Source organism: Spermophilus citellus (assembly GCF_964194105.1).
Source record: "Spermophilus citellus genome assembly, chromosome: 1".
In the NCBI taxonomy this organism is placed as follows: domain Eukaryota; kingdom Metazoa; phylum Chordata; class Mammalia; order Rodentia; family Sciuridae; genus Spermophilus; species Spermophilus citellus.
Genome location: NC_138182.1, coordinates 207438636 through 207465626, shown reverse-complemented (window position 1 = coordinate 207465626; position 26991 = coordinate 207438636). Strand labels below are relative to the sequence as shown.

General features: G+C 37.7%; 1 protein-coding gene and 1 pseudogene across 3 annotated transcripts; one reads left to right on the top strand and one right to left on the bottom strand.

Annotated features, from left to right (window-relative positions):
* Positions 1 to 193: 193 nt before the first annotated feature.
* Positions 194 to 26991, bottom strand: ERAP1 (endoplasmic reticulum aminopeptidase 1). 2 transcript variants are annotated; one of them, XM_081274248.1, is made up of 19 exons: positions 26662 to 26991; positions 22998 to 23535; positions 20465 to 20603; positions 17810 to 17944; positions 16595 to 16715; positions 15668 to 15822; positions 15066 to 15179; positions 13494 to 13625; positions 12302 to 12433; positions 12097 to 12168; positions 10105 to 10253; positions 8689 to 8768; positions 8047 to 8230; positions 6573 to 6729; positions 5754 to 5938; positions 4709 to 4870; positions 4073 to 4213; positions 3466 to 3547; positions 194 to 1435 (listed from the first exon to the last, which is right to left on the bottom strand). In XM_081274248.1, exons 2-19 carry the CDS (start codon positions 23516 to 23518, stop codon positions 1280 to 1282), a joined length of 2817 nt encoding a protein of 938 aa, XP_081130374.1. In that variant the 5' UTR covers positions 23519 to 23535; positions 26662 to 26991; the 3' UTR covers positions 194 to 1279. The 2 variants fall into 2 exon arrangements, with proteins under 2 accessions (XP_081130374.1, XP_081130375.1); XM_081274249.1 differs by lacking the exon at positions 26662 to 26991 and adding an exon at positions 24108 to 24132.
* LOC308652501 (large ribosomal subunit protein eL21-like) lies at positions 10277 to 12084 on the top strand (annotated as a pseudogene). The gene is made up of 2 exons: positions 10277 to 10354; positions 11530 to 12084. The product of its transcript is annotated as a large ribosomal subunit protein eL21-like (transcript).

Sequence of the window (26991 nt, the reverse complement as noted above, 5' to 3'; positions counted from 1 at the left end):
TTCTTTATTTATTTTATTTATTTATTTTTTATTGGTTGTTCACAACATTACAAAGCTCTTGACATATCATATTTCATACATTAGATTGAAGTGGGTTATGAACCCCGAATTTTACCCCAAATGCAGATTGCAGAATCACGTCGGTTACACATCCACAATTTTACATAATGCCCTATTAGTAATTGTTGTATTCTAGCCTAAAATAAGCAAATAATTTTGGGTTCCCAGTGTATTAACATATATTTTTGACTCTACAATGATTTATTGGCAATAAGTGCCAATGACGTATTATTTGGGAATTAAAAACTATATCAAATGAGGAGCAGAAGGAGAAATCATCCCCTCTCTACTAAGAATCAACAGCTCTCCAGAGCAAATGGAAGGTGTGTCCTATGGACCTGAATGCACTCTGTACTTATTTCCAGAAGGGATACTCTATCAGGGTTCCTGAGAAAATAGTTGACATTCAGAATAATCTGAGGAGGAGTCTAAACAAGGATGTTTTACGAAGATGTGGGCAGCATGTGTGAAAATCACAATCTCCAGGACTGGTAGTGCCAGGCTCCCATTGCATTTCCTGGTGCAGAAAGGATCACAGAATCCAGAGATGGAGAAGACTGTGGAAAAAAGGGCCACCTCCCAAGAGCTATGGCCTTTGGTGGAGAGCAGTCTGCGGCAACCTGCAAAGGAATAAATATTTGCACCTTCTCCTCACCCAACCCCAGCTCCAAACTCATGGGCTTGCCACTGACTAAATTCAGAGGACAAGGAAGCCTGATGACTTGGGCCCTACACATCAGCACCTGGACCTGAAGTGGGAAGAAAGAGTGGACAACAGATCTGGAAGGGTCAACAGGAGAGCTCCAGCATAGCTATTTCTGCCTTAATTATTCATCCAGTGTTCATTGTTCAGTATTCACTATTACATCTTAACAAGGACATTAATGAGCCAGCTTATGACAGACACATGGGGCACAGGGGTTTGGACACTGCATGGCTTATGCATAAAATATAAAACAAAAAGAATCAGGTCCTTTACTCTGTGGTAGGGAACCCACCACTTGGGTTTACATCGTAAGGCACCTGTAAATAGCAGCCACAGTCGATTAATGAAAAAACTAATTGCTGTCTGTTGGGTGAAATGGTCAAATGCAGAGAGTTGATGGGGAAAGGAAGTATCTTCAGCTGGAGCCAAAATGACCATTGCTATTTGAAAACATTCACATTCAACAAAATTCTGGTGATCATAGATCATAGGAACTTGGCAAGAAATGAATTGTTACAGCAGGTCAAGCTTTTCATTTTGCAGCCACACTCTGATTTTATCAAAATTCTTATCCATCCAACGAATGTTTTCCTCGATGGTTTCAATTGTTTGTTGGACACAACGAAGCTGAGAACCATTTTCTTTCAAAGAGCTGAAGAATCCTTTTACCTTGTGAGAAAAAAGATATATTTTTTAAAAATTTATTTTATTACATTAAGCAAATATAACCCCAGGCTAATTATAACTGAAGCCAAAATTTCAGCATTTGTCAAAATTCTATATATAAGGCAGCCCCAGGTGTCTGGATATGATTAGGTACACATAAGCTTGAGCTACATTAAATGAGCTCATGCCTCATGATGTCAGGTTTTGTGTTTTTTTCTCTGCAACTCTTATTTATTCACAGTTGCCAGGGCTGCACTGTGTTTACCATTTTATAATTAAGATTTAATTGAGTGTGTCTATTTAATGTGTATTCTATTCTATACAAACAAATGCAAACAATATTTTTAAAACATGGTATCTAAAAGCAGAATATGCAGAGTATCTTCTTTGCCAAGTAAAACAGTTCCAACCACATAAATGCAGCCTTTCTCCACGGGCCTGGTCTGGTATGTCATTATGGAAACACTGTAGGGAACAGGGCTCTTAGCAAGTTAGGGTGGTAAGACTCCAAGTTTTGCCAATTTTTTTGTCCTAATCCACAATTCATGTATTGTGCTCACAAGATAAAAATCTACAGAAAGTTCCTCATAGTTTTTAAAGAGACAAGAAGTGATTCTTGGATATCTCCTCAAAAATACTTTGTTTTTGTTTCACCTCTGGGTATCTGAACCCCTTGAGCTCACATGGGGGATAGGTAGCTTTGCTGCAGCACTGAACTTTGTGCTATTTTATTTCACCTTAAAGGGTTCTTAACCTTTCCCCATAAGTTTTCACAGCATTAATCCATAAATTTTCGATATTGTAGTGAGAAAGCCAAGTGTAGGCCAAGATGTATTATTTTTTCAACATGGATTCCAGACAACTAAAAACCCAGGTCAGAACACCATATTATGAGTCTAGAAGCAAGGGAGACAGGGTAATAATTGGGTTTAGAAAGCTCAAATTCCAATTTAGAATGAGGTAGAGTTGTTTAAAGTTACATCTCAGTACAACTTCTCAATGAATTGAACACAGGACGTCTCACTAGGGGTGGCCACCCCCTCCTGCTCTACCTTGTAGCTCATCCTAGTTTCACTCTCCAGAACCCAAGATGATGTACCCAACATGCCCAGTTCATTCAAAATCATGTTGGGTACTCTTTGGTCAAAGCACATGTGTAATTTCATTAGTTGGTCAAAATATTTCATTAATCCTAAAGGAACCCATCATGATAGCACTACCAGAAAATAGCCTCTCTTCACAAGCGGTAGCAAAGCCATCTGTCAACCCTTTCCTGATCCAAAACTCACTCTCTGTCCTCATCTGCCTTGCAAATGTAGTACATCAACTGAGTATTTGACTCAAACCTGCCTTCTCAGAACATTTTCTGTGCAATAAGCAGTTTAAGCTGGAGGAAAGTCTGCTTTTGTAGAATACTTGTATGTCTCATGTTCCCTCTTACATGAGAATAACTCATGTGGATTTCTCATTTTTGCCTGACTGCTAGGAAACTCTGTGGTAAATTTAGGGATAGGATGGTAATAATTATCCTTAGTATAGTTCCTCATTCAGTTATCTCCTGTCCCTAATACAGCTTTTTAAAATTTTAACAATTATTTTGCAGATGGATTTTATAAGATGCCTAAGATTCTTTCTGGAAGTAGAAGGTATATGCCATAAGTAGAAGGGAGACCATGAGCTTGGATAGTGAAGAACCTAGATTGCAGATCCATCTCTTTCACGCCTGCTGATGACCACTTCAGTCATTTGCAACCCCAGCACTCACTTTTAACTCCTTAAACAAGGACTTGTTGTCTCAAAGTATCTTTTTATGTCCCTATTTTTACTTACAGAGCAAAGACTTAACATGTTTGAAAAAAGGCATAGTTTTTACTAGTTTATTTGCAACCGATTTTTGCTTTTGTTAATACGCCAAACTGCTTCTAAATGACAAAATCCATTTTTAGTTCATCAAACTTTTAAAAGTATTTTGACTTCCCACATTTAGTAGCTGATTGACACTTAAGTTTAAAAGATTGTTTTCCCCCTTTTACCTCTTCAAGCCGTGTTCTTGTGGAGAATTGATTTGTTGTTCCCATTACCATGTGGGCTATGGAAGACGAGCCAAGTTCAAATCTAGAAATGGAAATTGTTCAAATATATTGTGAAATATTTATCCACTCAGCATATATGTAACAGCATTTAACAGAAAACTGATGAGGCCTGAAAAAGATGTAAAATATGGTCTCTATCCTCCAATGAGTTAAGATCTAGTGGTAAAATATAATACATGCCAACATCTGAATAAAAGATTAAGTATCTAAAAGAAATGATAGAGATTTAGGCAGTGCTACAAGAGTTAGACAAAGGCAAATGCAAACAGTTAATAAGGCTGACCTGTAGGAGGATGACTTCAGATAGTCCAATGGGTACAGGGGAGGGGTCACTCCAGACCAAATGGAAAACCTTACTATCCAGGTGTATTAGTTAACATTGAAACAGGGTTTTACATTTTATGTGGATATTTTAAGTACCTCTACTTCCTATCATCAATCAAAAAACTCCCTTTAGACTATTACTATTTTTTTACAAACAGCAAAGCTAAAACAGGAAGGTTAAAGAACTTGTCCAGTCCCAGCAAGACATTTTGGCATTACTTACTTTTGTACAAGCTTATTCCAATTTTCCCTCAGAAACTGCCAGGCCAATGGATATCCCACTGGGTTTTTGGCAATGAGTGTAAGAATATATGGAAAGTCCTGAGTTTTTATTATATCTCCCTTAAAACTTTGATCTAGTAGCCTGTAATGATTAAGAGAAGAAATGTCAGCAATGAGTAGGTGATGAAATAGTTATAAAAAAAAAAAAAAAAACTACAATAAAGTAACTTGTAAAAGAACAAACCAGTCTGCCAATAATAAAGGCCCAAAAGGTAAATTTGGAACCAGAGTCCTGATAAACCCACTATAGCAACATAATAATAAAAACTAACATTTAAATCACATTCATAATACCAATCCTCATATAGCCTCTTAATTGCTCAAAAGAATAGTTAAGAAGGGTATATCTAGTAAATATTTCAAGTACATTATTTCTTTAAAGATATACAATATATATTCCTTTCCCCAACACCTGGTTCTCCCTAATTATTTGCCTTTTTCATTAGATGTGTGCCCACTTGCACAAATGTTCTGAGCCAAATAGGGAATTCCTGGCCAGGAGAACAAAAATAGGTGCCAGAATGATCTGATCTAATTTAATTTCCCTTGGCCATATGAACATGAATGAATGACTCACCACTGAAGCTTTTCTTTATTTTGGCTTGTACAAAGGGCAAACTCAATCTGGCTTTTCTCGGTACTGGACAAAGAAGACTGATATTTACTATAAAGAAAATCCCAGCCTTCTGTGTTCTGGGCCCCCACAGCAAACACTGCCAAGGTCACATCGATAGGCAGGCTGTGGGAAAGAACACACCCTGTGAGAACTGGAGATGCAGAAAGTACATTTAGATGCATAATAATGACCAATTAATAACTGATGAACTGGCCCCATACTCCAACAATATGCCTAGGAATATACACAACAATTACTGCTCTCCTTCAGTTACATTTTATAAAAAAGAAGCAAGAGAAAATATCTAAAATCAGGTTTTAAGCAACCTTCTCAAAAACATAATGAGAAATGTAATTTTTATAAACACCTATATATCTATCATCTTTTAATAATGTTGAGTGACTCCATAGTTGGTCACCTTTCAAGCCAAAAGAAATTCAAAATAGCCTCAAATTTTACTCAATGAGTGCAAGTCAGGAATCCAATAGAACCACTGCTTTGTAAGCATTTCTTTAAACACAGCATATAGATTGTTGGCATCATGTTTCCTGGATGGCATTTAAGCTTCAAAGAGAAGAGGTTTCCAGATATGGTGAGAATCCTACCTTGCATAGACAGTGTTAGCAATAACCAGGTACCCCTGTCAGGGAATTTAGAGGCCCAGAGATGCTATTATAAAATGCATTGCCTCTTTTTCAGTGTGGTCTGGCTATCTCAGTTTGATAAGATTTTCATTTAGCTATACAAAAATGGGAATTATTATAATCCCTTTCTAATTACATAGATATTTGGCTCTTTCTTACACAGAATTTCCTTCCCAGTATTTCTTAAAACTGGAAGTTGGGAGATATATAGAGATAAATCTTAAAAAACAATTTATTTTCCAAAAAAAAAGGCAGTTATTGGAGACATGTCTATACTCGTTTTTCTCATTGGTCAGCACCAAAGTTGGGGAATAGGAAAGATACCTTTTTCATTAACAAATTGGTTATTCCGTAGGACTGACCTTTTATTTCCATTGGATTCCCTCCACTCTCTGAAATAGCCTTCTGCCTTCTGCACACAAGGCTGATACTTGCGCACACAGGCAAGGAGGAGAAGCTGACTCCGCAGCATTCGCTCTGAGACGGAGCCTTCATCCGCCCATATCTGCTTATCAATGAGGTCCCTCAGCAGCCTGATGAGGAAAGCCTGCAGGGGTAGGACAGGGGACAGTGACATGTGGCATGATATCACAGGCCATTTCATGTTTATATAATGGAGCACTCCCTCAGGTAATGGGGACTGATTTTTAAAGCTTAATTCAAATCTTACTTTTTAAACTGTGCATCTCTGTTTATATTTAATTATGAAAAGAGTCAAAAACAAGAAATAATCAAGAATGGTTTTATTATTTGCTTAACAATCTTTCCTAAAGATATTGTAAGATGAACTACCACTCTTAAACTAAAGAGCAAATTATACAATAAAACTTTATGACATTTTGTCAAAAGTAACAATTTTGTGCTTCTTTCAGGTACTCCTGACAGTCCCAGAAAATCTTAATATTCCCCATTGTAATAAAGAAGTAAAGTGAAATAAAAAGTGTGTGAAGGAAGGGAATAACAATCCATGACAATTAAGTATAGAATTCTAATACAGCCATTCCTATTTTAGTGCCAAATAAAATCAAAGTCTTTGCTAATCAATCCACATACTGAACTTTCATTGGCTTTTCCTTGATATTAATATGAAGACACAAAAATACAGGAAGGTAAGTGCTTTTTCACACACAAGAAAAGCAAAACATAATTATATAATTTTTCTATTTACTTCAGGTTTTTACCTTGAATTGAGTTTCCACTTCATTCATATCTCTTTTCTCCATTAACTTATACATGGGTATCAGCTCATTCAGACCTTGGAACACGGGCATAATTTCAGTTTCGTGTTTCAAGTACAGGGTTAAATCCAAGGCTTTTTCAATCGATAGCTTTCCGATGCTGACCAAGAGAGAGACCATGGTTACAGTTTTAAAAGAAAATCTAGGAAATCACCTTTTTTGCTTCAAAATGTAACAATCTTCTAGCAAAACAATCATATATGAGCCCCTCATAAATAATAACCTTTACATTAGTACCTTTTCTGTCACATATAACGTCTGGCAAGATTACACTGGGGAAGAAGTTTCGTTAAGAGAGCTAGGACTAGCCTGTGGTTAAGATGAACTGCAAGTCCCTCAGGAAGCACTGGATTGTGTGCTGAGCTTTCTGGGTAAGAAGGGGATGTCAATCAAAGACCCTTTAGGAAACCTGGTCAAGAGAAACTGCCATTCAGCAAAAGGATGAATCCCTGGTGTAAGCACATCTTGCCTCTTTCAAAAAGACACTGAATGCACATAGAAACTCTTCCTAATAGAGGGTTGGTGTTCAAAGTCTCAGTAGTACCATATATGCTTATATAATTAAGCAAAAACCTTCTAAGACTCAAGCAGAATCTTAGAAAGAAACAAATAAGCAACCCTCCTCCCCCATTGCTTTTTGTCACCTTCTAGGACCAGTGAGATGGTAGGAGGACCAGAAGGGAAAATCATCACTCAGGGTAGAAGGACATGGGGCATGAATAACAGAGCTACCCCTTCCCACCTGGATGGTTACCCTTCAGACTTCAGTTCTGCCTAAAGACTGAAGAAGTTTAAGGCTTGGCAAGCATTTCCTTAAAACCATTGTCATGGGATAAAAAAGAAAAAGGAGAGTTTTCACTCTCTGTTCAACCATGCAAAGGTCATTTGGTTGGGCCAAATGTTATGAGCTATATTCATAGAAATGTTCTGAAGTTCAGGTATCTGTTGTTTAGAGCAAATCTCTCCTTTACACATCAACAGATTCAATGCAAATAACTGGGCCTGGTATATTTGGTCTTTAATATGGCTGCAAGGTGGTCAAAGACCCAGCATGGAAGAAACCTGAGAGGCCATAGCTGGACAAGGGAAAGCTGTAGGACTAGGCTTTAAGGATGGAAAAATAATGTTGTCTCTTGGCTTTCTACACATTTACCACAGTCTGATATGAATTGTTAATGAGAAAGGTTAAAATACTGATTCCATACTTCAAGTTACCTACCAGTAACAGATAGACAGCAGGTTAATTACAAAGTTAAAAGCAACCTTGGATTGTTAGAAGAACTTACAAGAAACACCTTTCAATTTCGCATTAGCAGTCAATCAATCACTTTCATCTTCAGAATCAAGAATCTGAGTAATAACAGCTGCTTTTAGAAATAAACCAGGACTTTGCACAGCAGATATTTTTTTGTATTACCTGACAAGCTGAAATGCATTGTTAATGAGACTCGCCCGATCATTACTGCTGATAGTTGTGTGTGCCCCTTTTAAAAGGCCAGTCAAAGAATCCCATCCATCATCCTCATAATGTACAATGTAATAGCCACTCATTCGCACATTAAATTTGATCCATTCCACTGCTTCTGGGAGGATGAGCACATCTACAGCAAATAAAACAAATCATAGTTCCATTTACTATCTTGACTGATGAAAGCTTTTCTTATCAGAGTTTAATATCGAACAAATTAAAATCACTTATTCCTTTTAGGAAACAGACAACAGCAACCCATAGACAAAAGCCAACACCAGCTTTAGACACAAATTTTGTGAGATTTATAGATTTATGAAAGCAATGCAACTGCATTTCTGACCATACATATTATAGGCCCCGGTAGTATTAACAAAGTAATGAGAATTTTCATTGGTAATCCCTCCTTTTTCACATTACATAGCTCAATTGTTTTAATTTCTATCAGGCATTACATTGGCAATTCTTCAACATTTAACCTAATCCCTTTTGTTTTAACCAAGATAAGCAGCAAAAGAAACTTAGTGTTTAAATCCTACACATTTCTACAGTTCCTTTAGTTCAACTAGTTTAATTTTCATAGTAAGTTACCTGTCTTTGTCTTCAGCAAAAATCTACCAACTGAGTCTGATTTGCTAGTAATGTATGTCAATGGAACATGCCATAGGTACCTAAAAGGAAGGAGGATAGATTCTTTATATTTTTATTCATTCAACAAACAGCTTTTAAATCACCTGCCATACACTAGGCACTGGCTAGCTTAGAACAGGATGGTATAAAAACTGCTGTATCCAAGATCTCAAAATATATCCAGACTGTTTTCCTTCTCGGACTCCTTGAGCAGAACTGGGAATTGGGGCTTAAGTGATTGGTGATTAGAGGCCAGAGACCTAATTTAAAACAGTGACCATGTACAGACACAAATTGATATCATGTGCCTTCTAAATTATATACTCAGAAGGATACAACGTCATATCTGTGATGCACAATCTGAATCTGATCATGAAAAAACAGTAGAAAACACAATTAAAAGATTAGAATATTCTATACTGGCTATACTCTTCAAGAATGTCAAAAAACACAAAGACTGAATAATTGATTCAGAATAAAAGGTGACTAAAACAATGAGACAAATATGATATGTACTCCTATATTGAATCTTGAAGCAGATATTTTTCTATCTTAATATAAAGGTATTTTTAGGGCAACTGGAAAAGTTGATTGGAGTTTAAATAAAAGTATTGTGTCAAGTTTATTTACTAATTTTGATAATTATATTATGATTATATAGTGAATGTTTTTGGTTTTTTGTAAATACTATACAAATACTTAGGAGCAAAGGGGTATCATGTCTCCAACTTGCTCTCAAACAGTTCAAAAACCATATATATCATATGTATAGAGTTAACATAAGTCTTGGTAAAGCATATGTCATGGAAATTCTTGGCACTATTCTTGCAACATTTCCATAAGCATGAAATTATTTCAAGATAAAACAAATATTTTTACATAATGTCCATCCATTGTCAATCGAATTGTAGCATCTCATTTTTACTTGTATTCTTCTGTGGCATTAAGCTGACCATTTCCAGGATTTAACTTGGACTTCCAAAGAAAAGAATCGGGTCTCTCATAATTCCCAGAAATAATCTAAGTTCTTTTCTCCTTGCACCAACCTAAATGCCAAACCCTGTTGAAATTCAGCGGCAGGTGCTTAGATCACAGTTGATTTCAAGCCAGTTACTAGAAAGTACATCCTATTAAACTAAAAAAACATGAGCATGTTAAAATAATTATTTAATATCAGCTTAACCAAGATTAACCAAGGTATAAAGCCTCCTTATCCTTTCAGGAAGATAGGAATTATAAGCCAACTTTATAGGGCATGTAGATTCCATTGAAATACGTTAGCAATAGAAGTAAAGACATTTTTCCAAAAGTAAGATTTTATCCTATCAGGTAGATGTTACCTAGGTAACAAAATGAGTTTCATTCCATGAACATTACCCAGTTTCTGAGTCAGATCCCTTCATATAGTGCTCTTGCTTCATGTGTATGTTCCTCCCTCTCACTGTGATGGTTATCAGGGGAAAGCCCTTCTGCAGGGTCCAGGTGTTCATCATGGTTTTCACATCCACACTTTCCTGATGCCAATGCTGAATTATACAGAAAAGGACAGATGCATTACTCACTTAGACCCAAACCTAAGAAAGCAGGCCAGCCTGCATTCAAAGGATTGCTACTGACAATCTCCTCTGTGAGCCCTGATCCCTTACTCTACTCTCCAGCCTCCTGCCCTGACTCCCTTACCCCAGTGTTCCCATCATGGTACATCTGTTACAGCATGGATTGTATACTTTTCAGTCTCCTCCACTACACTTATGTCCTGGCATGTAGCATATTTGGGCCTGCTGGGTATACCCTGGGGCTGGCATAGCCTTGACACCAAGCAGGCACAAAAATGAATCAATGAGGGGAAAGAAGGGAGGGAAAGTGACCAGATTTTCAATACCTACATAATTATGCAGGTTCTCAGACAAGCAAGGACGGAAAAAGCATTCACCCAAGAGCCTCTGCTTCCAAAGTGATAACATAGAGATGGCTCATGTCATAAGTTCAAAAGGGAATACATTCTTGGATACTAAAAAAGCTTTTAAAGAAAAGATTTAAGAGCTAGTAAAAGGATAAAATATGCTACAGGATAAATTTGGAAACTTGAATAAAGCAGTCTATTTTTAAAAAGCCAAGAAAATAAAAATAGAGTAGATAAAATTTTGTTGAATTCCCAGATTCACCCATAAGTGATTTTCCTATGAAAATATTCCAGATAAATAATCAAACCATTTTGTTACTCAGATGTTATAAATACTTTATAGTGTAAGCAGTAACAAAAAAAAAAAAAAAAAACAAGAGTTAGATCTAAATTCACATCCTTGCTCTGCAATTTATCGACCATATGCCTTTGGATTTCATATTCCCACATATAAAGATAGTTGGATCATGAGTTTGTTGTGAAAAGTAAAGGAGATAATATACATACATGCTTAGCATATGCCTGATATACAGTAAATGTTCAAGAATACCATTGCCATTATTTGTTTTTTCAATAGTGCAGAGCCTGGAATGACTATCATTGTCTCCTGACTAATACACTGCATCTCAATCTACAAAAGAAACTGCTTTACATAGAGTGAAATGAAAGAAATTAGTATCAGTGACAATTATCACCAAAGAAGGCTGTGCCACCCTCTTGTATAGACACTTAAGAAAACTGCAAAAGGCTGAGTTTGGTGGCATTAGATTGAGGGAAGATAATCAGGGAATTCATAAAGTTTGACACAGAGCTAATATCCTTCAAAAAATATCAAGTTAGAGCTTCCTTTCAGCTGGAACTGTCATCTTCCAGTAATTTGCCAAAATGGTCAAAACAAGGGAAAGAGAAGAGGAACCCCATTTATGTTCTCTAGGCCTTTTAGAAAACATGGAGTTGTTCCTTTGGCCACATATATGTGAATCTACAAGAAAGGTGATATTGTAGGCATTAAGGGAGTGTTCAGAAAGGAATGCCCCACAAATGTTATCATGGCAAAACTGGGAGAGTCTACAATGTTACCCAGCATGCTGTTGGCCTTGTTGTGAATAAGCAGGTTAAGGGCAAGATTCTTGCCAAGAGAATTAATGTGCATATTGAGCATATTAAGCGCTCTAAGAGCCGAGACAGCTTCCTGAAATGTATAAAGGAAAATGATCAGAAAAAGAAGGAAGCCAAAGAGAAAGGTACCTGGGTTCAGCTGAAGCGCCATCCCACACCACCCAGAGAAGTACATTTATGGAGAACAAATGGAAAGGAGCCTGAGGTGGTGGAACCTATTCCCTATGAATTCATGGCATAATAAATGTAGAAAAATAAAGACTCATGGACTATATGAATGATTTTCTTTAAAAAAAATGAAGTTAGACAACATGCTCAGGAGAACATGTACAGATTTAGACACTTACTGAGGTTGAAGAGGAATGCTGACTTCTAGAGCAAAAACCATCCATTGTTTGTGAGCCATCCGCAGGACAAATCTAAACACCAAAACCAAGCACATTACACTTCTGTAGAAAATGCTCATGGTTCTTCTCAGAAGGAGAAGGCAAAACAAAACAAGATGATAAACCTGTCCATCCCAAGTATGGAGACAATCAAATGCACACTCACGCTTGCCATGCTATTCCACAGGTCCTCATTCTTTGTGTTTTTGTAACTATACTTATGGAGATACTGCACAATTCCACTTTTAAATGCATCTGCACTTAGATAATCCCTTAACATGTTCAGAATACAAGCTCCCTGAAAAGATATAGAAATAATTGTTACATGTAGTTTGGTTGAACCTCTTTTTTTTCCCATAATTCTTTTAGAAAGCAGCCACAGTAACATTTTTAATGATGGCAGTTTGTGAAACAGAGTAAGTGAATTAACCTTTGAGGTGCCCAAGAAACAGATTTGTCTAATGTGATTTTTTTAATGCTCCAGACTCATTGGGGCTGTTATTTTCTATGTAGCCAAGCTTACCTTGGGGCAAATTAGAATTAACTGCCAGCACCCTTTATTCAGTGTGAGTGGATGAGGATGCAGAGTAAACGCTGCACTCTGAACCACTACCTAGCTCTCCCACTGCCACTCCAAGGCATGGGTGGGAGAGGCAGGTATCACAAGGGGTGGAGCTCCACAGATAAAAACAGGAGTAGGTGCCAGGTGACGAATGGTGGGCAACTACAGAGAGGGAGCCAGGCAGCCTTGAGCACAGAGGACTGAAGGAGTAACAAGGAGAGTGGGGCAAGACAATTCCCAGGTACACTGTAATTGTAAAAAGCTGTCTTCCCCGCTTAACCCCCATTGCCATAGATCATAAGTCACAAACTCAGATGTTTCCAGTGACAAATGACAGATGGAATAAATGAGGGAACTTGTCTAAGAGCATACTCTTTTACATTATGTTTTTTTTTTCCTTCCCTGTACTTTTGATGGAAACATGTAAATAAGAAATACTGCTGTGTTTGCTACGACTACAGACAAACACCAGGACAAATGGCAACACACTCTCGGCCTCAGTGAGGAGAAGACAATAGAGTTGGGGATAGAAGTGAAGTGGAAATACAGAGCCTTGATCTCGGAAAGAAGAAGCCACCACTTAGCTCCAGTTTATGTTGCCAAAGGAAATACAGGCCCAGTGTTGGCCAAATCCTTTTTTCTTTTCTTAAGAAAAGCAGCAATCTGGATTTTTTACATAAAAACAGCTTTACCTATGACCTCTTCACTCCAGTTTTAATAAGTTTAGTGTACAAACTATTCCCTTATAAAAAGAAAAAGAAAAAAAAAAACCTGTACCTATACAATCCATTTTTACCTTTTCATAAGACACATCATCAAACATCTCTCGAATCTCAGCAGGATTCTCCACAGGTGTGGACACAGGGTGTGAAGAATTCAATGCGTCAACCTCCATTGCATCAAAACACTTGCCAAAGAAATAATCTTCCTATTAAGGCAGAAAAAAAGAAAGAAAGAAAACATCATCTATAACTTACATTTAAAATTATGAAAGGAGGAAGGTTTGATCTGAGCTCACAGGTCTACATTTCCAATTTTGTGCCAAAATACTCCATATTTCTAGTATTTATGAAATAAGACAGAATGACTATGCTTTCTAAAGAGAGTCCACAAAACAGTGATTTTAGGTGACCATTTTAAGTCATCAATCCATATTGACTAGTTCCCAAATCACTGAAAGGAAAGCACAGCTCAGCTCATTCACACACTTTTATGGAGACAAGATTAAACTGTTATCTATAATGGCAGCCAGAAACATAACACACTCAAAAAGAAATACTTTAAACATCTAATGTCTATTTATGAATATTAACATGTATTTATAGAACAAATGTTTTATCAAAATGAAAGTGAAAATTTTTTCAAATATGCATTATGAAACTATGCTTTAAAGAAATTATTTTCCTATTACAGGAAAATAAAATTATTTTAGACTTTATTCATTTTAAATACATATCATTTTAGAATAAAGAAAATTTCATATTATTCTAAAAACAAAATCATCCGCCTATAGCCAAACAGGAAAGTAAAATGTTAAGTGATTCAACATTTCCATTAATCATCTGTATTATTTAGAAACAGACATATTTAGCTTTAAAACCATATAGTTAAAGAAAAATATAGAGAAGAAATTCCAGCCTTAACTTTATATGGCACATTAACTCAATTGACTAACATGCATTCATAATAATTTTTATTATTGAAGGTTATTATAGAAATAGGAATATTTTTATGATCCATTATAGTATAGCTATATGTACTTTCTATTTTAACTATGTATAAGTAAATTGTGAGAGAAAATGGGAAGTAGTGAATATACATAAAAGAAAAGAACTGTAGTAGGGTAAAGATCTTTTTTTTACATAAAATAGTTCATTTTAATTTTGGTACATGTGATTTTCTCAAGTGTAACATATGATTTTTAAAACAAATAAACAGCAGTTCCAAAGCATAAAGTTTGTAATCTGAGAATGCATCTGATACTCAGTATAACTTGTGATTTGCCAAGAAGGGTTTTGTTGAGATAATAACAATAAATACTTCTATAACCAGCAACCTACAAGTTGGAAAAATGATATGGAACATTTAGACCATAGTTATTTCTATTTTTTTAATATTAAGGGTAGATACAATTTAACACTTAATTTCATAACAATCAGGGGTCAACACTTAAGTTTAAAAATTAGTCTGTGATAAATATTGAAAGTTCAATAGCATTTTTGAAATGTGATTCATATCTAAGCTTCCAGGGTACTTATTCATGAAATATTTCTATAAATTCTATAATCAAAGATTAGAAAATATTTCCAGCAGCAGTGAACAAACCCACAGATTAAGCTCTCATGCAAAAACATAAATAACAACTCACAACTTTGAGCTCAGGATGGGTCACACTGACAGACACAAATTCCATAAACTTGGCAAATCCCTCATTTAGCCAAAGGTCATTCCACCATTCCATTGTAACAAGGTTCCCAAACCACTGAAAGGAAAGCACAGTTCAGCTCATTCACACATTTCTATGGAGACTGGATTAACTTACCTATAATGGCAGACAGAAACGCAACACACTTAGAAAGAAATATTTTAAATGTCTAAGTCTGTTTATGAATACTAAAATGTACTTATATAATAAATGTTTTATCCAAATATAAATGAAAACTTTTCAACATGCATTAAGAAACATGAAACTTTATTAAAGAAATTATTTTCCTATGGCAGAAAAGAGAAAAACTAAAAATAAAGGAATTGCTTCATACGTCCCACAAAAGCAATATAAACATTTAACTATGCTTTTTTAAAAGATATTTTTATTAGTTGTTGATGAAATTTTTATCTTATTTATTTATTTGTATGCAGTGCTGAGAATCGAACCCAGTGCCTCACACATGGTAAGCAAGTGTTCTATCACTGAGCCACAATCCCAGCCTTTAACTATACTTTTTAAGAAGAGTCTCTGAGGTTGTATACCTGGTGGGCAAGTTCATGGGACACGGTCATTGTGATACCAAGTTTACTGGATGCAGAAGATTTTTCTGCATCAAACAACAGTGCAGATTCTCTGTATGTTGTCAGTCCCCAGTTTTCCATAGCACCAGACTGAAAGTCAGGAATAGCTGCAAGATCTTGGGAAGGAAGTAGTACAATGTATTACCAATCACAAAGCTGCACATTCCCCCAACACATTAAGCATCAGAATGGATGAAAGTTAGGACCAAAAGAAAAGCTGAGCTACTTGTGCAGAAATATGGAATTCCTGATAGGAAGAACCCTTCTTAACGGAGAAAAAGGCACTCAGTGACTCGGAGTCACTTTTCTTCCAAATTGACCAAGCTAAACTGTGTCTCAGGTCTTTTGACTCTATTTCTAGCTTTCTGACCATGAGTTTTGGGGCTGAGTAATCTGAACGAGTACCTCAGTAATCCATTCTATTTTGAATACCTAAGACACACACATATAACTAAAAACTCAAAGACACTATAGTTTTAAGGTATTGTATAAGAAATAAAATGCAGAATCTCTTAAACTTGTGTAAATTTGTTCACTCAAAAAAATTTATTGAGCACCTTCTATATACTTGCTAAGCATGTACCAATTTAAAAAAAAAAAAAAAAAGCCTTTGCACTCTGCTATCTGCTGGCTAATAATATCAGAAGGCAAAGTAGTTCCCATGCCACATGCCTCAAGAACTGTATTGAGATTTGCTTTTACTATCATTAGAAGTTTATTTTATCAATCAGAGGAGAGGTAATAAGAAGGATCAATCTGATGTTTAACGCTGGGGTTTTGAGGACATGAGGAGCAGCTAGAGAACCATGGGGTGAGCCAATGGAAAGAATATAATCAATGACTGGGGTCATCAAATGCCACTTTGAAATATCTTTGTGAAATCTCTACCTTGTTTGGGTAAAGGGTATGGTATGCTGAAATAATCCTCATAAAATTCTAGAAGAGTCACTGCAGCATCCAATGCATAATCTGCTTGATTTATCTTTTCAGGCACAGCATACACAGAAACCTAAAGAGAAAGGTACAGAAAGATATTCAAATATCATAGTGGCTTCTCCCTACAGCTGTAGAGAAGACTGACATCAATGGCTTCCTACAGTTGGATATGATTGTCAGTATTAAAGAAGACAATTAGAAATTTCATGCTGACTTCCTTTCTGAAAACAACTACAAATGCTGCATAATATTTACAAAAATATCTTTTTAAACGTGTTCATAAGGTGGTCAAAAAAAAAAAAAAGGAATACTCAAAGGCCAAAAGCAAAGTGACAGCAGCAACTTCTAATTCTGCAGAGAACTGCAGTTGGTACCTAACTACAGATGTTCATTTTTACTGTGGGGTTCTAATAATAAAACACTGAGAGTTTGGCCTGGCCTGATCTACCTGGATTTACCACTAACTGGTTTTTTGCTCCTTTTGAAACTTAAGATTATACTTCTTTAAAATGTGTAAATTGGGTGTTGTTTTTTGTTGTTTTTGTTTGTTTGTTTGTTTGTTTTTAGGTGCTGAGCATCAAACTCAGGACCTGGTGCATGCTAGGCAAGTGCTCTACCACTAAATTATATCCCCAGCCCCCAAAATGGTAGCTTGATATAGTTTTAATCTTCATTTCTATTTTGTGTGTGTGTGTGTGTGTGTGTGTGTATGTTGTGTGTTACTGAGGCTCAAACTCAGGACCTCACACATGCTAGGTGAACACTCTACCACTGAGCTATATCCCCAGCCTCACTATAAAAATGAATATCTGTAGCTGGGCACCATATCACAGGTCTATAATCCTAATGGCCTGGAGGCTGAGGCAGAAGGATCACAAGTGTGAGGTCAGCCTCAGTGAGTTAGTGAGATTCTAAGCAACTAAGGTAGACCCTATCTCAAAATAAAAAATAAAAAAGAACTAGAGTATAGCTCAGTGGAAAACCACCCCTGAGAGTTCAATCCCCAGAAGCAAACATAAAAAAGGAACATTTGTGATAACAGAGCCAACAACTATCCTTGCCCAAGATTAAGGGATTTCCCAGGATCCAGGGCTTCCAGTTTTAAAACCAGGTTAGCCAGGCAAACAAGAACAGCTTGGTCAACCTATGCATCAATCACAGTTTCACCTTCACTCCACTCTTGGTCATCTTGCTGACAGACTCAAAATCTGAAATAATGAAGGCCACCAGGTAAGTGCTCATCCTCACAGTGACATCAAAATGGTCTTCTATGAGTCCTTCAGCAATAGTCACAGATTTCACCTAAAATCAGAGTAAATCATATTACCAAGTAATCCAATTCAAAACACTGAACACATAAGAGAAATTTCCCTAATCACCAGATATAATATCAAATGTATATGACATGATATTTCTACAGTTACTTCAAAACTTCTCTACCTTATATCTATTATAATTTAGATATTAAAGTCAGACCATTTGACTCAATTTTTTTTATTGGGATACAATTCACATACCACAAAATTCGCTTCTTTAAAATATATAATACAATAGTTTTTAGTATACTCCTGAAATTGTGCAATCATCAACCCTTAACTTCTTCCAAGTAACCGAGATGACTGCAAACTGACTCTTATTTAATACATGTTAGTTTATAACATGTATTTGGGACAAAACAAAACTGAATCTGCTGGTTTTACCAAGATGTCGTCCACTTGTCCCTAATTATTGAGAAATGCAATGTCTAATATACTCTTCACTAGGCAAATACATAACCATGTCCTACCAAAAAAGAGCTTCTGCTTTCTATACAAATGGAAGTGAACTATGCCCATGAGGATCTGTAAAGTCTCTCCCAAACTCAGATATGTCTCACTGGAATCAGCTTTTAAATGCAATCAGCATTTTAAGCACAACCCCTTGCAGCTCCAGTGGGCTTGATTGGGGTAGCAGTCTAAGATCAAAGGAGAAAGTCTTAACACCTCAGCAACAGGAAGTATTGAGGTAGGATCTTGTAGAGGGGGAAAAAAGTCATAATTAGCTTGGAGAAACCATGTCAACAAGCATTTTTCCTGTAATCCCATACCTGCCCCTATTTGTATACCCTTGTCCTTCTTATACTTACCAGCCTTAGCCATATACCTTCTTCTCACCTCTCAGTCGTCTAAACCAATTCTGCTACACAAGCTAGATTTACTCTTTAAGGATCCCAAATTATCCCTTATTTTCAAATGCCTTCTACATACTCCCAACCAAAATTTCCATTTTTGATGTTGTGCTATCAGGATGGCAACCTGATTATACTAATTCAAATTTAAACATGATTAATTCCTGCTTACTTCCTGAACACTGTGATGTTTCAGTGGTATACAATATTTGATTTTCCAGTCTCCAAAAATGTCCCCTTTCCTTCCCCTCAGCTTTACATCTGCAGCCAGAGGTCAGGCCACTCCTATAATATTCTATCTGTCCCAGGCTTTCCAAAATTGCATTGGAGATATTTCTGTCCTCCACAGGTGGGTCCTGCATATCCATGGCTAGACTCCAGCATCTTTGTAGAGTCTCCAGAGCTCTTTGCCTTCTTTCTGCAGGTCCATGGGATTTCTCCACTAACTCTGCTTGCTCTTTCAATCTCTTGCACATCTCCATCCTATGTCTGTTCCTTTTTCTCCTAGAACTGTTACTCCTTATGCATTCCTCTTTCATGAAACAATGCCCAAGTACTGCTTGGGCAAGAAGATTTTGACTTGAAAGGCATATTTTCTATCTCAAATTTGTATTTGGAAAGTGGAATAATTGTTTCTTATTTTTTTATGTCCAAAATTGGGAAGAGGAACAAAGTTCTCAGCTGATCTGAGTTTGCAGAAGAGTACCTTGCATGGAGAACAGCCCTTTCAGGGGCCAGAATTTTGTTAGAAAGTGTTATTTAAGATATTTAAAGGTGGATAGAGTTTAAGGTTGAGAATTTTAAGGTATCTGGTGCTCAGTGTCTCTTCATGCTAAGATATTGCTTCCCTGTCATCGTAGGGATAAAGCTGGACAGTCTTTAAGTCTCTAGGCAAAGGCCATTCCACCGAGTCTTGTCCTTGACGAACATTTCTGAACAAAACAATGTACATCCAGGATCTGGTGTGCACCAGCTGCAGAAGAAAAGCTGGCACATGCTTATCCAAGCTTCCAGAATCAAGGGATGATGGCACTTAATGAGTAGTTTCAGTCCTTTGGCATAGTCATCTTCTGGCCACTTTCAAAAATCAGGAGTGCTGTGTGCATTAGAGGATAATGACTTCTCTTAAGGCAGCTAAGCTATTATCATTATCTACCTTCGGCATCATAACATTCTGAAAAGATTACTTTTCTGTCTGCCCAACTTTGCACATATACTTATAAATTGTATAGTTATTATTAGTATATTGTAAATGGATATTATTTAAAAATGGGTTTATACTAGAAACATGGCCTTATTTGACAAAATATTTTCTTTAAAATCCTGTCACAAGAAGATGAGGATGAAAGAGCTTTGTGGAGGTCGTTGTCATTGGAACCTGACCCAAAGTACTTAAAGTTTCCTTTCTATCAGCATTGATAACCTGGAATGGCATTAATACTGAAACCTTGGAATTTTTAGGGGCAATTTTTTCTTTGACTATAAATGAACTATAGCTTAAAACAAAAACATGCATTGAAAATGAAAAGGAAAAGTTAGCAACTATCTGTCATGGAATAAAAGAAACTCCACTGTTAACTGTTATTGGGGTAATGCAAGTCCCAGAAGAAGCAACAGACTTTTCTGTGAGCCAATATGCAGGAGTTCAGACTCACCAATGGCATGTTGGAGATAGCCAAGTGCCTTGGCTCCCTTCGGATCTTGATCGAGAAATTCGCTTTGAGGGCAGGTTCATCAAAGCAGGGGAAGGCCATTCTAGCTGCAGTTGGTTCAAACTGGGTTGATGCAAGTATCCTGAAATCATGGCAAGGAAAATAAAATTGAGTATGATACACTAAGGGCTCCAAAATAGTTTTTTGTCTGCTTTTTAATTCCTGAAGTTAACATAAGATTAGTGGATTTCACTAGTAAATGAATATTTTTAAAATATTAATATGACAAAACCTCTTGCAAACTAAATTGAAAGAGAAGTAAAAAACCAGGGAAATGCCTAGAAAAATACATGAGGAAGAGTTAAGAGCCTTAAAAGATAGTGAACACTTAAAAATTAGTAAGAAAATATCCAATGAGCAAGTGGAATCTCTGACCAAACCAGCAATTCACAAAAGAAGAACCGACAAGTTATTTACAGTGACATGACCACATCAATGTGGTCAATTCACAATAGCTAAGCTATGGAACCAACCTAGGTGCTGCTCAACTGTCTTAATAAAGTAATAAAAATTAAGGGTCTTTTGCTCTAAAAAGATTGCTAATAAACATATTAATGAGGAATGTAAAGGTATAACAAGGGATATCCATCACTTTGGAGATTCTTTGACTTACCAACTTTACTTATAGGCATTTATTGTAAAGAAATGATTTATAGATTTCATCAAAGTGTTGCTGATAGTGAAAAGTGGGAAACAATTTCCATACATGGGAGATTAGCTAAATAAATTAACATATAAACATGTATTTTAATAGTTATTAAAATGATGTACACTGACAGTCATTGATATAAAACATCTTCTCAATGTATTAAATTTTAAAAACTCCCTTGTAAACAGAAAATATAACATAATTCCATTTACATAAAATAACATTTAGGCATATCCAGAGAGAAGTTTCTTATAATAGAAATAATTATCTCTGGGGACTAAGGGATAAATGTTATCCCATATAAAAATATAAAATATATTTTATCCCATATATAAATATAAAAAAATATTTTTGGGTCAGACACAGTGGCACATGTCTGTCATCCCAGCTACTCAAGAGGCTGAAACAGAAGGGTTGCAAGTTCAAGGCCAGGCTAGGCAATTTAGCAAGACTGTCTCAAAATAAAAAAAATAGAAAGAGCTGGGGATATAGCTCAGTAATAGAGTACCCTTGGGTTCAATCACCAGTAATGCATACATACATACACAAACACACACACACACACACACACACACACACACACAATTCTTTTTGGTAGCAGCTAACTTTTTACTTGATAAAATAATATAAAATCAATGAAACTTAACTAACAATGAAAATTTGATTTTAAAGTTTAGTGTACAACTTCCCCAAATATATATTTTCTTAAAAGCAGAACCAAAGCAAGGCAATGGAGCACTGTAAAATATTTTAATTGAGGTAAAATATTTAAAAGCCAGGCATGGTGGTACATGCCTATAATCCCAGAGGCTCAGGAGCCTGAGGCAGGAGGATTGCAAATTCAAAGCCAGGCTCAGCAACTCATTGAGGCCTATGTCTAAATAAAATACAAAAAAAAAAAAAAAAAGGCTGGGGATGTGACTCAATGGTTGAATGCCTCTAGCTTCAAAAAAATCTTTCCTCTAATGGGCTGCCATGAGTCGAATTGTGATTCCAGAAATATATACTGATGTTCAAACCCCTAGTCTCTGCAAACATGACCTTATTTGAAAATAGGGTCTTTTCAGATTTAATAAAATTAGAAAGAGGCCATCAGGCTGGACACTAATCTAATATGACTGGTTTCTGAAGGGATAATGGAAGTGTCCCTGTGACAAGAGAGCAATGATGGAGCAATAAGGTGAAGCTCAATGGTCACAAGGATCGACGGCCACCACCAGGGCTAGGAAGAGGAAAGAAGGGTTGTACCTGAGTCAGAGAAAACATGGGCCTGCAGACACCTTGATTTCAGACATCCACCCTCCAAAACTGATAAATAAGTGTCTTTTTTCTTTGGCTTTTTTTTTAAATAAGACACATGGTTGTTGGTACTTTGTGACAACAGTCCTAGGAAACTAATGTGTACCCAAAAGAATTTAAAATGTTCAGTAGTCTCAGAAACCTAATGAAACAAATTACTATTTGCTCTGATTAAGCTGGTAGAAAGAAAATAATCAAAATAGAATAAAAATGAGATTTTAAAAGAGAAAGGGAAAAAAAAAAAACATTGGCCATTTTTAATGCCACAAAGAAAATGTAAAAACAAAACTCACTTGAGTTTAACAATAAAGAGGGGGTTTTAAAAGAAAACCCATCAGATATAATGGATTTTGATTTAAAATCTGGGGCTGTGGCTCAGTGGCAGAGTGCTTGCCTCACACCTGTGAGGTACTGGGTTCAATCCTCAACACCCCATAAAAATAAACAAACAAAATATTTTAAAAAAGAAAGAAACAAAGAAGGGATTTAGAGCAGGCGGCACTTGAAGCTTAAAACATTTTAAATCACCTCACTTCCCCTTCCTTGGTTCTGTAGGTGCTTTTATAAAATCCATGGAAACTCTCAGACAGATTGCCAGCAAAGTCAATGGTTACTGTGTATGGGAGTCCTGTGAGGAGTGGCTCCGGAGCCAGAAGTGCGATTTGTTCGTGAGGGGGATACTCCAGGACCCTCAGCAGCTCTTCAGATGCCCTCTCCAAGGCAGCTCCTTTCCTGAGAGTGGCCTTGGATATCTGCAGGCGGTGACTATGCAGGATGATGGTACTGGTGGGCTGGTTGGCTGTGATCTCTATTTCTGTGGATCCTGAGAAAGTCAGCGTGCTGAGGTTTGCATGGATCATAAGATCATAATGAACTGGGATGACATGCTCAGGAAGTCGTATTTTATTCCAAGGAAATGCCGTCCCATCACTTGCTTTTGGAGATGTAGCATCACTGTTCTGACACCATGAAGGAGTTGTCAGAGTCAAGAGTGAGGAAAGTAGAAATAACATGCTTGTAAGTGGCCATGGGAGGGGCAGAGATACCATCTTCTTGCTCAAACTACCTATGGGCACAAAGACCAAAATGAAAAGTCATTAATATGTTGTCAAGACAGCGTAGTATCAGAATTTATCTATCCAATATTAACAGATATAGACATATACTTCCAAAAGTTTTCTTAAAAGTAAAATTACCTTCCCTATATTACTAATTCACAAAGGGAAGAAGTTTATGGTTAGTAACAATCTTAACACATATTAGAAAGTATCATTTGGCTTTCAAAGTTTAACTCTGTCAATGTTCTTGGTTGAAAGAAATCAAATAGCTCTGGTTGATGTAGCCAGAAAAAAAAAAATATTTGAAGATCTGGAGTAGCTCAATGAATAAGTCCCAGGGGGGCAAGACATTTGGGAAAGTACTTTCACAAAGCAGACAAATATGGACAAACAGAATCATTTCAGACAATATTCTGTTCAAGAGGTTGCTATTCAACAACACTGGACCTCAGAGGAAGATGCTCTTCTGCTAGCAGAAGCTAGCACCGTTGCAGCTACCACTAGACTGAGGTCCCCACTGTCCCTGCAACTTTGCATAATTTGTTTCAGTTTCAACATTCCAGCTTTGAAGTCCAAGTACCTGAGCAAAGATGAGGTGTCTACACCACCAAGCAGGGAAAGCAGAGAAAGAAAGAATCTGGACTTCTAAGTCTGACTATGGAAATCAGATATGAGATCCCAGCAAGCCTCACAAAGTCAAGAATTCCTAAAACAGGAAGTACAGGGAGGACACAGAGATGCTGAATAGTAAGAGGGAAAAGGCAGGTATCCCTAATAGTAATCTTTAATCAGATTAGAACCTTCCTCAGATTTTCAGGCCAAAAGTTAACTTAATACTTATAAAACCAAGAATAACTAAAGGAGTTAGTTATAGAGTTATAGCACAAAAACAAGTTAACTAAGAAAATGGGGAGGTAGCATGTTCCAGTCAGAGGGAAAGGAAGCATACTTGCAGGCTAAGGCAGAAGAAAACACTGGATTCAAAGGTTAGTGAATCTGAAATACAGCACACATTGGGGAGAGGTGTGCCTGGAGAGGTTGGTAGAGGCCAGAGCACCACACAACCTATAGGCCTGTGTGGATTTAGAATGGTATCATCAGTGTAATGAGAAGCCACTGGAAGGGTTTGGAGCTAAATCTTAAGATACAATTCACATTTTAATAAATCACCCTGGTTGTTATATGAAGAGTGGAAATCAGCAAGAATGAAGGCAAGAGACTAGTTCAAAAGCAGTCCTCGAAAAGTAATGTCTTATACTGGGATGAAGAAGAAAAAGGAAGAGGGACACTTCTGGGGGTATATTCATCTATATTTAGGGTAGATTGGAAGTGGGAAAATAGAGAACAGTTTTCAGGGGTGGCTGCTGTGTTTCTAGAATGCACATATGGTAGTCATGGGTGCCTTTTTTTGAGATGGAGAGTGGAACAGACTCAAAAGAGAGAAGTGGCTCAGGTTCATTTTGTTAGATGTTTAATTTATAACATCTGTAATATTCGGGAGGAAATTCATGAGTTTAGAGCCCAGAGATAAGGTTTTAAAGGACTTTCTTATACTTCACTGTGTACTCCTTTACAGTTTCAAAAAGTATTTTCTTTTGGCATCTGGTCAAATTAAAGCCTCTTTCACAATCAATGTCCTCCCACAAGTGCAACAGGCTCTCTGAGCTTTACTTCGGGGCCTGAAGAATCTAACAACTTATCTTGTTGGGCTGCCTTGGTGATTCTGACTTTTCCTACTCATCTAGTAGTTCAGTGGCAACTGGTTCAATTATTTTCGGCTTCCCTTTATGGGACACTACTGAATGCAAAATAGAGCATCAAAGGAACAATGAACTTGCTTCTGGAATTCCTGAACAATGAAGTTAACAAGTACTGAAAACAGCTTGCCACTTGTCACTCCTGGCAAATGATTTAAATTTTGGATCACTTTGAATTTTTCTATTTAGGTCTACCTAAAAATGTGCCACTACTCAGTATATAAAGATTTTTTTGTTTGTTTTTGTTGTTGTTAGTTTTTTTCAACTGTTGACCACATCCTAAATCGAGAGTAAATATTTTGGGTATTTTTTTGAAAACAGCATTTATTTTGAATGTGGTCTATACAAAGAAGCCGAATCATAAGCATAAGGAAGTGTTGCTTTTCCCTTCCTCTTAAGAAAATTAACCTGAAGGCCTACTGAAGGGCCAAGAAAGAAAATCCTCTCACCTCTCCCCCAAGGGCCCAGGACCCAACTCTGGGCCTGGAGTGTGCTAGATAAGCCCTGTGCCACTGAATTTAATCCCCAACCTCAGAAGGAAACCTTCAATTGCTCAAACAGGAGAGTTTTATCGGAATAAAACCTGGCTAAAGTCAGAACAAAGAAGGGAAAGAAATTGCTGTTAAGAAGTACAGGAGAGCCAGGCGCGGAGGCCCACGAGGGTAATCTCAGCGGTTTGGGAGGCTGAGATAGGAGAATCACGAGTTCAAAGCCACCCTCAGCACCCTCGCTCAGCAACTCAGTGAGACCCTGTCTCTAAATAAAATACAAAATAGGACTGGGGATGTGGCTCAGCGGTCGAGTGCCCCAGGACTTCAATTCCTGGTACGAAAAAAAGAAGAAGTAGTACAGCAGACACAGGGAGGAAACCAACCTTAGGACACAAATAGCGCCCCATCTCACTAAACCCCTATCATCTTCCCGGTTGTTCACCCAAAGCCAAGTTCTGTTCTCTGGCAAGTACCAGCAAGGCGTCCTCCTTGGCCTAACCCCGCCCCTCTTTGACCTCCAGCGTAGTGGAGCGGACACCGAGGCTGGCCCAACTCCAGCAGTGAGGCGGAGCGCGCGGCGGGGCTCCCTCCAGCCGGACCACAGCGCGGCCCGCCCAGCGGCGAGCAGGTCGACCCGCCGGCCGCGCCCCCGCCTTCTCCGGGTGGCAGGGGAGCGTGCGGGTGGGTTCTTCGCCCACCTGCAGTGGTCCCCGCTGACTCCGGCCCAACCCAGCCCAGTCCAGCCCGGCCTCGCCCTCCTCCCCGCCTCCCCGCAAGTTCAGGAAAAAAAGTCCTGATCGCTCCCTCCTTGGCTCCGCAGCTCGCTCCCTGCCAGCCAACGCCGGACACTCGCGGCCGGCCTGGGGATCCGGACAGATCGACTCACCCTCGCGCCACCGCTGTCTGCCTGGAGCCCCGGGACCGAAAGTGAAAGTGGAATCCCGGCAGCTGCGGGCGGGAGTGGAGGGACGCGACGGATCCCTTGCCTGAAGCAAGACCTGACGAAGGACAAACCTGGGAGTAGGGTATGGCCACGAAGGCCATCGTCCCTCCCCAGGGACGAAATTTGTCAATGAGTATGGACACCCGGGAAACTGCGGGGTTGATAGAAGGGATCAGATAGGGAGGGTCCCCGTTTAAGAACGCGGATTCTTTTGTCTGCGTATTTTGAGTTTTTTTGTTTGTTTGTTTCTTTTCTCTTCCCACTAGTTACTCC